General features: G+C 37.6%; 1 protein-coding gene across 1 annotated transcript in view; it reads left to right on the top strand.

Annotated features, from left to right (window-relative positions):
• PSMC2 (proteasome 26S subunit, ATPase 2) overlaps positions 1-5,862 on the top strand; it is a 32,453-nt gene extending 26,591 nt beyond the window's left edge. The window contains exons 7-12 of the mRNA XM_049893106.1: positions 1,383-1,478; positions 2,119-2,283; positions 3,159-3,246; positions 5,120-5,322; positions 5,419-5,515; positions 5,602-5,862. Of these exons, the coding sequence (XP_049749063.1) occupies positions 1,383-1,478; positions 2,119-2,283; positions 3,159-3,246; positions 5,120-5,322; positions 5,419-5,515; positions 5,602-5,759 (807 nt within the window). The 3' untranslated portion in view covers positions 5,760-5,862. The remainder of the gene's footprint in view (positions 1-1,382; positions 1,479-2,118; positions 2,284-3,158; positions 3,247-5,119; positions 5,323-5,418; positions 5,516-5,601) is intronic.
• Positions 5,863-13,145: the final 7,283 nt, after the last annotated feature.

Below are 13,145 nucleotides of genomic sequence, written 5' to 3'. Positions count from 1 at the left end.
TCCCCGGCTGGGATGCCGCACTTCCGGCTCCAAAACCAGTCGCTGCCTCCTGGTGACTTCTGTGAGCCGCGTCGCTGCGCTGGCTGCGTGCACTGGCTGGGCTTCCCCCGAGGTCACTTCAGGGGGCTAGGGCTGCGTCGGATGTTTGCGCCATGTCAGGATGCCATGCTCAGCTCCCTGTGCCCAGTCCAAAGCCCGGTGTTAAGGTTTTCTGACTGGGACGCTGGCTCCAGCTCCGAAAACAGTCACTGCTTTTCCGTGGCTGCTCGTTCGTTCTCTCGTTAGTCGCGTCAGTGTGTAGCCTGCTTGCTCTGGCTGAGTCTCTATGGAGGCTACCCCGCGGGGCTAGGAGTTAGGGCTGTGTCCCGTGCCTGCCCCACCTCAGCAAGTCGTTATCGGCCCCGCCACTGGTCACCAGGGAACCGCGAGGGCTCAAGGGTGTGGAGTGGGTTGCAGGTTCCAGAAGCGGTCACTGGTTCAGGGCGCAGCTTTTCGCTCACCTGTCACTCAGGTCGACTCTTTAGATCTGTGTTTGATAGTCAGGGTTCATAGATTGTCATGTGTGTGATCAATTCACTTGTTTTTCCGAGTCTTTTTTGCAAGAGGGATCCGAGGTAGTGTCTACCTCGTCAGTCCTCTTGGCCCTCTGAAAATTTTTAAAATATTTTTTTTCATTTAAGAAAGTCTGTTAGTACTGAGTCCAGTAAAACTATATAGTGCCGGGCTACCACCACTAACTCTTCTGACAGGGATCACAATAGAGGGTTTTGGACAGAGCTGGAGAAAAATGCAGAACAGAAATTCTAACTTGAAAAGACCAGACTTGCTGGCCTGACAGAGACTGGAGAAACCCTGAGAATATGGCCCCTGGATGCCCTTTCAGCTCAGTACTGAAGTCACTCCTGAAGTTCACCCTTCAGCCAAAGATTGAACAGGCCCATGGAATAAAACAAGACCAGTGCTGGGGCAGGGACTGGAAGGCAGGAGGGAACAGGAAAGCTGGTAATAGGAAACCCAGGGTTGAGAAGGGAGAGTGCTGACATGTCGTGGGGTTGCTAACCAGTGTCATAGAACAATGTGTATACTGTTTGATGAGAATCTAGTTTGTTCTGTAAGCCTTCATCTGAAGTACAATAAAAAAAAAAAAGTCTGTTAGTCTTTAGTTTACTTGTTTGTCCCTCACTTATTAGTATCGTAAGAAATAATTCATCAAATGCTTTTAGGGCATTGGGCAGTCTCTTGCATTTTTATTAAAATTCTTACTTGCTATAAGTCTAATTTTTTTACATTTAAGGTATTGGGTCTCCTCTACTGCAGAGGTTATATGAACTAGCAGTCAAAAGCCTGTGAATATATGTTGTGTGTTTTCATTCCCCTCTTAGGTGGAGGAAAAACCTGATGTCACATACAGTGATGTTGGTGGCTGTAAGGAACAGATTGAAAAACTTCGAGAAGTAGTTGAAACCCCTCTACTTCATGTAAGTGGCTTAGTCTATTGCATTTTGAATTTCTTTGCATAAAGATGTTGTAGTCTTTATTTTCCTTAATGAAAATTTTTGAGGGGATGGAGGGAAGAGTAGTGGAAGTATAGAGAACTGATAAGTTCCAGAAGAGATTTAAAAAAGGGGGGGAGGATTGAGAGTACAAGTGTTTTTTTTTTTTTTTTAAACAAAAGGTCTGCTATTTAGAGTAAAAAGAGAGGTTGAGGTGCAACCTTTTAGCAATATCGTAAATATGTTACAGATTATTTTAGATGAAACCATGTGTTCTAATGACATCAAGAGGAAATGGGTTTGAATTGAATCAAGTTAAACTTGAGAAGATAATGAAAAACAAGGATATTAAATACCAGAGAATATTTTTGCTCTTTAAACAGTGTAATTTTTTTTTAATTAGGAAAAAAAAAAAATGAAGACCGAATAGTAGAAACGCCTTTAAAAGCATTATGTATTGATGTGAGTCTATTTTAGATCTTACGTCTCAGAATAATTAAAATGTCTTATTTAGATCAAGTGTATAGGTTGTAGATATAAAAATTTTAAGTATTTTGATGTAGAAATAGTCTTGTTTTTATTATACACAGAAGTAACAAGTATAAAAATTGTGTCTCCATCACAGCCAGAGAGGTTTGTTAACCTTGGCATTGAGCCCCCCAAGGGCGTGCTGCTCTTCGGTCCACCAGGTACAGGGAAGACACTGTGTGCTCGGGCAGTTGCTAATAGGACTGATGCTTGCTTCATTCGTGTTATTGGCTCTGAACTTGTACAGAAATACGTTGGCGAGGTAAAGTAAATTTATCATAATCAAAGAATATGTAGCTATAGGAAAGATTTGTGAAGCATGGAAGAAATTAAAATAGCAATTCCACATTGAAGGATTGAGTCCTGAAATTTCTTCAGTAATTAATTGCAGTTGGTAGTTTAGAAGCCCAGAAGCCACCAGCCTTCCCTTGTAGTTGTTTGGAAGCAGGCAGGAGCTTTTTTAATCATTATGCCCCCTACTCAAAAGGGTAACATTTTCTACAGATCTGGTTTGTAAGACAAATAACCCAGAAATGTTCAGCAAATTCAAGAGTGTACTCTCACTTCATGGTAGTGTTTTATGTTCTGACAGGAAAGATACAACATAGATTGTCTATATGTAACTGTGTGTGGGTATATACACACACTTACACATATATCGTATTTGTTGTTAGAGAATAAGTCTAGGGCTTGTATGTATTGTATCTGAAACCTGTTAATGATTAGTATACTTAGAACGGGAATTGTAAAAGGAACTACATGAGTTGGTAACACTTCTATCCCTGATCACATTTAATGATCAGGAGTTCCAAGTGGTAAACCAGATGCTTTTATTTCCACAAGTTTTACTGATAAGAATGGTTCCTTTTATTTTACAGCTAATTTGACCTCTTCAGATGTTAACGTTATTTGCAGTTTAGGAGATAGAGGGACATGAATACTACTTAACAATACTGTTTTGAGGCCCGTGAGATTAATCTGATGGAACGAGCAGCAAAGTTCAGTATTTTTTTTAAAAAGCTTAAGGTTATAGTAGTTGAGAATACTATCAGGAATATTGAAAAGTTTGAAGCATAACTTTTTATTGTATTTTAAAAGATTTAAAAACCCACTCTAAGAAATCCTTTTTCTCATTAGGGTGCCCGAATGGTTCGTGAGCTCTTTGAAATGGCCAGAACCAAAAAAGCCTGCCTTATATTCTTTGATGAAATTGATGCTATTGGAGGTATGAATACTATCGTGAACTACTTTGGGATTCGGTTCATGAGGCTTCTAAAATGATATGTGAAGAGTTCTCCTGATATGTTAATCTTACACAGAATTTTAATTATAACCCTTATGAGCTCTGGCACATTGAAGCTACAGATTCTGAGAAGCAGTAGGGCAAAACCATAAAAGAAAAAGAAATATATACGCAGCATTGCTGTTTCTCAAAGGCAAATAATTTATCTTTGTACTTACCTAATGAACTTTCCTAAGAGACATTTTTAACAACTAAACTGAGATGCATCTTCAATTAATGTAATAGGCACTTGGGAATAGGATAATTGGTGGTATTTTTTTTTTTTTTTTTTTAGTAATACTGTGTTTTTGGTCGAGGATTTACACAGCAGTTTAGATTCCCATTCAACAGTTTCTTTACACATTGTTCAGTGGTGTTACATTCTTCAGAGTGTGTGAATATTCTGTTTCCATTCTGGTTGCTCCATTTCCATTAATCTAGTTTCCCTGCTCTATTATATTCTCATCTTTGTTTTAAAGTGTTGACCGTTTGGTCTTATATAATGAGGTGGTGGTTTTCTTAGTGTACATAAAGTCATGTTATTGTTGGCTTTCTAGATGTAATGATACACAGTATTAGCTATATGACCTAGGTAAGTTAATTTTAATTAACCTCAGAGCCTTGGTTTGCTCATCTTAAAAAGGGAATGATAATTCCTGCTTTGCTTATTTCATGGATTTTTTGAAAAGTTCAAGTTAATAAGTGCAATAGACTTTGAAAACTAAATCGTTCTGTAGTCATTGGGTATTGTTATAGTCTATACCAGAGTAATAATCTTTAGTAAATTGAGAAGTGTCATGTCAAGGCAGTCAGTTGTTACTTAATGTACTTGACAAAAATGACTTCAAAATATAGGGGACCCCTGTAACACTGTTGGGGACTATGGCTAGGTTACCCAGAATCTTGCTTTTAGGTTGGCTAGGCCATGTTGGGTTTGAACATTGTTTATTTAATGTTTTCAAAGGCCATGATTTGACCAGAGTGTAATGATTCAGTGTTGTGACTCTGAAGTTTTTATAGTTTTGTTGTGCTAAGCCTTATGATGTCAGGATACTCTGAAGTGGTGGTTTCTAGAATGGATTGTGTATAAGACAGTCTTAAGAGGGTAGAAGAAGAAAATACTGGAATTCTCTCTGTATTTGATTTTAATCTCGTTTTAAAATTTTTCATTTTTAAAATAGTTTGCATAATATATTAATATGATCGTATGTATTTATACAATTAAAAATGAAAATATTTATTTGGAGGTTCCTAAAATTTTTTTCTTTTTTGCTGTTCTGATTGACACGAAAGAGATGCTGACATAGACCTGACGTTCTCTAGTATGTCCACATCAGTGTGATAGGAAGCTATCTGCTGTATTCTGGATTTAGCTGTATTTTAAAGGGCAGTTTTAAGAAATTAGGAATAGTATGAATAATAATATTTATGTAGAAAAATAGTTTCCTGCACACAAACACTATTAGAGTGCTAAAGTTTGCATGTTGTCCTGTTGGCTGTGTCGTGTCTATATTGTGTTAAATAAAAGAGGTGTTCTTGAGTGATTTGAAAAATAAAATTCCTTAAAGTAGATTTTTAAAATATTTAAAGGAGCCTATGTTAAATCCATCTGTGATGAATCTTTTTGAAAGTAAAGATTCACTTTCTGATTTGTTTTTGTAAAGCGTGCTTTTTCTTAAATAGGATCTGCTTAACAGTGTGATGTGCACCTGTCCTGGAAGGCATGGTTTGAGCTGAGATTTACAGAACTTTCAGGTTCTGCATGGTGCTACTGTAAGTGGACAGGCAGAGCTTATCTTTCCTTTTGTGTTCTCAGGGGCTCGGTTTGATGACGGTGCTGGAGGTGACAATGAAGTGCAGAGAACCATGTTGGAACTGATCAATCAGCTGGATGGTTTTGATCCTCGAGGCAATATTAAAGTGCTGATGGCCACTAACAGACCTGATACTTTGGATCCAGCACTAATGAGACCAGGGAGGTTGGATAGAAAGATTGAATTTAGCTTACCAGATCTAGAGGTAAGAAAACAATTTCATTTTAGAAAGAGGATTTTTGAAGTTTTTTCTTCCTGCGATTTTTTTTCACTTAATATCTGTTGATTCTCCTATTTTTAGGGTCGGACTCACATCTTCAAGATTCATGCTCGTTCAATGAGTGTTGAAAGAGATATCAGATTTGAATTGTTAGCACGACTGTGTCCAAATAGCACCGGTAGGTGGCAAGTTTTGTTTATACTTGCTGGTCTGTCTCTCCTGGCTGTTTTAATCAATCCTACTTATTTTCTTTTTGTTTGAAAGGTGCTGAAATTAGAAGCGTCTGCACAGAAGCTGGTATGTTTGCGATCAGAGCACGGCGAAAAATTGCTACTGAGAAGGATTTCCTGGAAGCTGTAAATAAGGTCATTAAGTCCTATGCCAAATTCAGTGCTACTCCCCGCTACATGACATACAACTGAGCCCTGAAGGCTGTCAGATGAAAACATTTCTTTAATTGGAATCCTAACCTTATGTAGATTCATTAGCAGTCATTTCACATAAAAATAAATGGTTTCAAATTCATATGCTTTTTCAGCTGTTTTCTCTGTATTATAGTAGAAGGTGATATCTAAAGTCATTAGGCAGAAAAGCTTATCACAGTGTAGACTTTTTTTGATCCAGTACCATTTAAGGATTTCATATCATATAAAGTGCTGGCTTAGACCATGTATGTTCTAGGCATATGCTGGGGGCTGCACATAATCTCATTGTGTCCTCTCATCTGCCCAGTTAAGTGGATCTAATGGATCTGGATCTAATGAATACAAAAACTTGTCTACCTAATTTACTCAGTGGCAGAGCTGGGCTTCAAGACCAAGTTTGTCAGCTCCACCACCTATGTGAGATTCTTTTCAGCCCCTCATCAAAATAACCCATCTAGGCAAATGACAACATGTGTTACCATTGTCTTTCCCCCACCACATTGAATAATGATGCTTTGGCCAAACTTTTTTTTTAAAGTGGAAGAAACGTTATGTTTTGCTTTGTAGTGAACTTTTAAATTAATCAAGAATTGGTTTTAAAAAAGGTTAAAAAAAAAAAATGACTTAAAGGACTCATATCAAATTGGTAATAACGGTAATTTCTGGGGAGGAAAGAAGAGGAATATACTTGGCAGTGGGAGAGGGAGAGTCAAAGGGAATTTGTCTTATTTGTGAATTTTATTACTTACAAAGAATATATTCATGGGTTGTATATGATTTCACATTAAGAGAGGATAAATATAAAAGAAAGGAATTGGTGATTTTAATGAACAGTTTAATTGTGTAGATAAAGAAAAATGTCTACATGCAATTATGGAATTGGTTTCATACAGAGAAGTGCTTGTCTTCATTTTATAAATTAATGGTTTAAAATTTTGGAAAAACTCCTGTTAGATTTTTGGTTTACAATGAGGTATTTCTAAAATAAAGGTATTTGAATCCTCAAAGGATCTGTTTATTTCTGTGCAGCCACTACCAAACCCTCCCTTCTATCACAGTATTCTCCCCAAAAATACTGAGACCCAAGCACAGTGAAGAATATTTCTATTGCAGTTCAGTATTCATAAATAAATAATTCAGAATAGCAAGAGCTGGATAAATTTTTAATTCACAAAAGAAAAAGCTGACAACAAAGAAAATGCTGTGTTGCATTAAAATATTTAAACTTACAAAAGTTTTCAAACAAGAATTTTAAAGCCCTTCATTCATAAAATCTAACATATTCTTTATATTTTATGTAAAATTATCAGAAAAAATTTGTTTTTCTAACTCTGCCGCATTCTTTCTTGAGGTATGAAATAGAATGAACCATTTCCATATTAAGCTTACACTAAAATATACTCAGATTACTGAAGGTGTATATGTTTTTGTGTTGTTCTGGTTAAATAAATGTAAGCATTTAGAACATGCTCCTTGAAGTCTTTCTACTTTTCCATAGAGCCACATATATCATATACACCAATTTGAGACAACTCAGTTGGGTATGTTGAGCTAGCTCAGGCCTAAGATGATACAGGCTCTGAATAATCCTGACATTTCAGTTAGTTACACGATGAAAATCTCTGGCCATACATCAAATATATAATGAATTGGAAACATTTGGATGTTTCTGCCCAACTATCTGTATTCTATTTAAGAACATCAAACATAAAATCACTGGCAACTCCTTCCATCTAAAATAGATGTGTGTGTGCATGTACATGTGTTTATGAGTATGTGTGTAGACATATATGGGGTTCATGACATTAGAAAAATAAACTGCAGGGTCCCTTTGAAAAGCATATTTTTTTTATAACATTTAAAAAATGTGACTGGATTTATAAAAATTCAGTTTCCATGAAGCTTCTCAGATTGATCTAGTTCATAAAGTGAAATGCTATATGCTAAAAAAAAACATTGAAAAGACTGGTGAGCCTTTCTGGGAGGCAAGATAGATTTTTGAGATCTTCAAACTTAATTAAATCCAAGTCAATCAACAGGCAGGGTACTGGTACAGTGTTAGCTTTCATCCATTTCATTGTTGGGATTTCAAAGGTTTCACACTATTGCATGTGTTTTGGTTGGCTATACATTTGGAGAACTAGATAAAGTTTTCAGACCGTATTATTAAGAATCTAAACATAATGAATCCTAAAAATATTCCTGAAAGTTGCACTAAACAAAAGAACTAAGGGGCATTTTTGCACTCACTAAGGTATACAGGCTCACACCAAGAAGTCTTGTTTGATTTTAGAATTTAAATTGGTTTACTCTCTTTAAAGGGACATAATAGATAAAAGCCTTTCTCTACACAAAGGCATCATCCCACCCCTACTCTGCCCCTTCACATAAAAACATACCCACCTACTCCAGGGCAGATTCTCTAGGTTTACTACCCACTCCATTCACACAAGAGGGCTGACTCATTTTCTCAAAAAACACACTCGGAGGTTAAGTGCCTCCTTTTCTTTATTGCACAGGTAAGGATATAAGATCAGATGAAGTAAGTAGGTGTCTTAGATGTTACCCGAAAACCACAAAATGAGCTACTCCCAGGGCTTGAAGAGGATCCATGGTCTTCACTGTGCAGTTGAGATTTGTAGTTGGAACCCACTACTGTCTGCCATATGATTATACAGTTAATGTCTATGACTGAGCTAATGTCTATGACTTAAATTGGGAGTTTCCTAGCTCCTGGTTCAGAATTATTTTCAAATATAGCTCATTTTTCCGTGGAGGCAGACATCAGCTACTGTCAGTCTGCAGGATTTGAGATAAACAAGGGACTTCTCTTTGTGGGGCCTTCCTGAAAACAGGGTTTTCCCATATTGCCACAAAATATGGCTAGTCCCTATATTTATCAATGTGGATTATGCCCATTTTAAAAGGGAAATAATGAATCCAAATCTGAATCAGGGCTGAAAAACAGGAAAAGGCATACACTTGCAGCTTTTAAGGCCCAGAAATAAGAGGCAGACTTACACAGTGGGCTTATACATCAATTCCTTGAGAAGTAGAGAAAAAGGTAAGAAAAAAAGGTCAACATTTTCCACCATATGAAATAACTTTAAGTAAACCATTCTAACATATTTACATATAGACAAAATACTACTTTTTGAAATGCACTCATGTTCTCATATAAAACAAAAATATATTTTCCCACCTTCTGTAAGGGCTAAGTACTTTTTATGTACATGGTAGGATTCCGTTCAAAACAGGTTAAAATTAAAGGACAGAAAAGTTAAATACAAATTTGTAAGTTAAAGACACAAATACTTTTTCTGTACATCACTTTCAATCTGTCAACAGCTAGGACTTGAGCACTGCGTGGAAGGCATTTATGATTGGTGCTAAAGAATATGCGATGAAGTATTTCATACCATGGTTTAAGATCCCTCAGTTCTACTGAAATGGCTGATTGAAACGATGCTGCCCCTTCTACAAAAGCTCCTAGGATAAGCTGAGGTTATCAGCTTATCTCTCAGAGGGCAGTCTCTAGTAGATATATCTGATCTTTTGTGTGATGACTGCAACGGAGATAACAATGCAAATCTAACTCACTCCAGATGCAGATAAAGTACTGATGAGAAAAGAGAGGTCTACCTTGAATTAAATTAGTAAAGTCACTGAGAAACATGATAGGAGTTTAAAAAATATATATATCATGGGGTTTGGCTTCAAGTATGCCCGTGCTAACATAATTCTATCCTGGGATCTGAACTCTTCTCCTGGCAGTGTCTTCATGAAAACTAAAACAGGGAGTCAATAGGAAAATATATAAAAAAGACAAACTTGCTATCAGAAGAAAATCTTAGCAGAGGAAGCTTTACATGGGTTGGTTACTGCCTGTGCTTTGATTTATAGTGAGCTGGTAACCAAAAATAAACCAAACCCATCGCCATCAAGTCCATTCCAACTCATAGTGAACCTATAGGTCAGAGTAGAACTGCCCCATAGAGTTTCCAAGGAGCTCCTGGTGGATTTGAACTGCCAACCTGTTGGTTAGTAGATGTAGTTCTTAACTACTACACCACCAGGGTTTCTAGTGAGCTGGTGAAAAAACCCCATTGCCATCGAGTTGGTTCTGACGCTGAGCAACCCTATAGAACAGAATAGAACTGCCCCATAGAGTCTCCAAGGAGCACCTGGCAGATTTGAAATGCTGACCTTTTGGTTAGCAGCCATAGCACTTAACCACTACACCACCAGGGCTTCCAGTGAGCTGATAAAAAAAAAAAATAGTTAGACACAATTAGAAGTATAAGAACTCTGATGACAAATTGGCTTAAAAGTCTTTCCCCCACCTCCATTTTGAACATAAGCATTTTATTCAATCATAGGGCTTAAAACTGAATTAGATGAATAATTAACTCTTAACTGTTATGGACTTCTAAGAAGATATTAAATTATATCTGGGGGTTAGCTTTAGTAAAAACATGGCCTTAAACAGCTAATTCATTATTAGCAACAACAAAACTTGTAGGGGCTCCTGGCCACAGTTGTGACCATTTGACCATCAAAAAGAGTAAGTACAATGGATCGAACACATTAAAACAAAAATTTATAATTATACCCAAAAAGGAAAAATCTTAAAAAAAAAAAACTAATACGCCAGCATTTCAGGCAACTATTAAACCAACTCCTTACTTTGAAAGTTGATAATTAAATGTAAATAATAAAATATTCACCTTGCCTTTCCAGTAAGAACTGTATTTCAAGTAGCTCAAGTTGAGGAGGAAAAGGTTAGTTTACATAGACACACCAACTAATAAATGCAAAAGAAATGAGAGAATGGGGGATGGGGGGCCAGAACCCTAACAAAATTACTGATTTAGGCAAGCATTATCAGTTGATATTAAGACCCCTTTAGAATAGCTAATGGGGGACCGGGCATTCATTTTATACCAAAGGAGCAGCATACAGATAACTCACTAGTCACAAAGGGGAAAAGGTAACAGTACAATGGAGAACCAGGCTGTCATCATGCTGATCCAGTGGTCTATCTTAGCATCATTAATGGTAGGTCAACTGTAGTCTGTGTTTTCTTATGTGATACAATATGAAGCCTACATCATCACCTATGATATATTCTAGCCAAAAATGTTTAACTAAAATCCACAGACTTTAGACGTAACTTCAAGATTGCAGGTAGCTCAGGGAATAAAGTAACAAGCTAAACACCATGAGAAAACAACTAGACAAATTCCCAAGATAAGTTTCTGCAGGGTAATTGCCCCAGTCTTTTTAACAAGTCAACGTCTGAATAAAGAGACTGTGTTAGATTAAAATAGATTTAAGCAACTTTAGGAGCTCTGGTGGTGTAGTGGTTAAGAGTTCGGCTGCTAACCAAAAGGTCGGCAGTTTGAATCTACCAGCTGTTCCTTAGAAACCCTATGTGGCAGTTCTACCCTGTCCTATAGGGTCGCTATGAATCAGAATCAACTCTGCGGCAATGGGTTTTTTTTTGGGGGGGGGGGTTAAGCTACTTTAAGGGATGTAACTAGTTGAAGACTATGGTCACAGAATGAATACCATTTTGGACAAACCAACTACAAGTCTGGGGAAAATTGGGGAAATTTAAGTATGGTCTTGGTATTTGTTATGGACTGAATTTTGTCCCCTCAAAAATGTGTGTATCAACTTGGTTAGGCCATGATTCCCAGTATTGTGTGGTTGTCCTCCGTTCTGTGATTGTAATTTTATGTTGAGAGGATTAGTGTGGGATTGTAACACCGCTCCTACTCAGGTCACTTCCCTGATCCAGGGTAAAGGGAGTTTCCCTGGGGTGTGGCCTGCACTACCTTTTATCTCTCAAGAGAGTAAAGGAAAGGGAAGCAAGCAAGAAAGGAGCACCAGGAGCAGAGCGCGTCCTTTGGACATGGGGTCCCTGTGCCTGAGAAGCTGCTTGGCCAGGGGAAGATTGAAGACACGGACCTTCCTCCAGAGCTGACAGAGAGAAAGCCTTCCGCTGGAGATAGCTCCCTGAATTTGGACTTGTAACCTACTAGACTGTGAGAAAATAAATTTCTCTTTGTTAAAGCCATCCACTTGTGCTATTTCTGTTATGGTAGCACTAGATAACTAAGAGAGTAATAATAAAAAAAAAAAAACCCACTGCCATCGAGTCGATTCCGACTCATAGCGACCGTACAGACCAGAGTAGAACTGCCCCATAGAGTTTCCAAGGAGTGCCTGGCAGATTTGAACCACTGAACTTTTGGTTAGCAGCCATAGCACTTAACCACTATGCCACCAGGGTTTCCAAGACAGTAATAAAAAAAAAAAAGATGAGGTAAAAATGTTTTGGAATGGGAAAGTGAAGACTGCTGACTGAAAAAATAGGTCACGAAACACTATGCAAAGTATGATCTTATTTTGATTAAAAAATACATAGAAATACATAGAAAAAGACCTGAAAGGATATTCATTAAGGTGTTAACAGTGGTCATTTCTGACTGGTGGGAATATAATCTTTACTTTCGTTTGTCTACTTTTTCTAATTTTCCATGCCTTACTTGTATTGCCTCTAAAATAATAAAAGGTTATTTTTAAAACAAGAACTCCTAGAAAATTGTGGGTTTCCCCCCTCTGTTAGGTAATCCTGATTACAGAAGGTCTGTAGATCAACGTGGAGCCCTGGTGACACAGTGGTTAAGACCTTGGCTGCCAACCAAAAGGTTGGCAGTATGAATCCACCAGCTGTTCCTTGGAAACCCTATAGGGCAGTTCTAGTCTGTCCTACAGGGTTGCTATGAGTTGGAATTGACTCGACAGCAATAAGTTTTGTTTTTTTGTAGATCAACAAGGACAAAAGCCAAAACCAAAAAACCAAACCCAGTGCCGCTGAGTTGATTCTGACTCATAGTGACCCTATAGGACACAGAACTGCCTCACAGAGTTTCCAAGGAGCACCTGGCGGATCTGAACTGCCAACCCTTTGATTAGCAGCTGTAGCACTTAACCACTATGCACCAGGGTTTCCAGGACAAAAACAATGAACCATTATTCATCTGGTGACAACATAACCTATTTGTAGGTAAAGCACTTAAATGAAAAAAATTTTATGTGCTTGGTTTGCAAAGAAAATACTAAAAAGTAATTGAAATGTCACTCTGTAGTAGATACAGGCAAGAGACCATTGTGAATTATCTTTGAAATATTCAATTAAAAAACCACACACACACACAAGTAAGATACATCTTGCCATGCGTCATTCACCCTCCAAATCAAGCCGTAACTACTAGAATTTAGCCTTAGAAAAGATCCTAATGTCTAGTATTTAAAATATATAAATTAGTGATTTTGCAAGAGGCTCTTAACTGGGTCCCAGGCTGAGTCCCTCCT

Source organism: Elephas maximus, chromosome 8 (genome assembly GCF_024166365.1).
Source record: "Elephas maximus indicus isolate mEleMax1 chromosome 8, mEleMax1 primary haplotype, whole genome shotgun sequence".
NCBI lineage: Eukaryota > Metazoa > Chordata > Mammalia > Proboscidea > Elephantidae > Elephas > Elephas maximus.
Note: the sequence above shows the minus strand (reverse complement) of the source record. Positions and strands in the feature narration are given on the sequence as shown.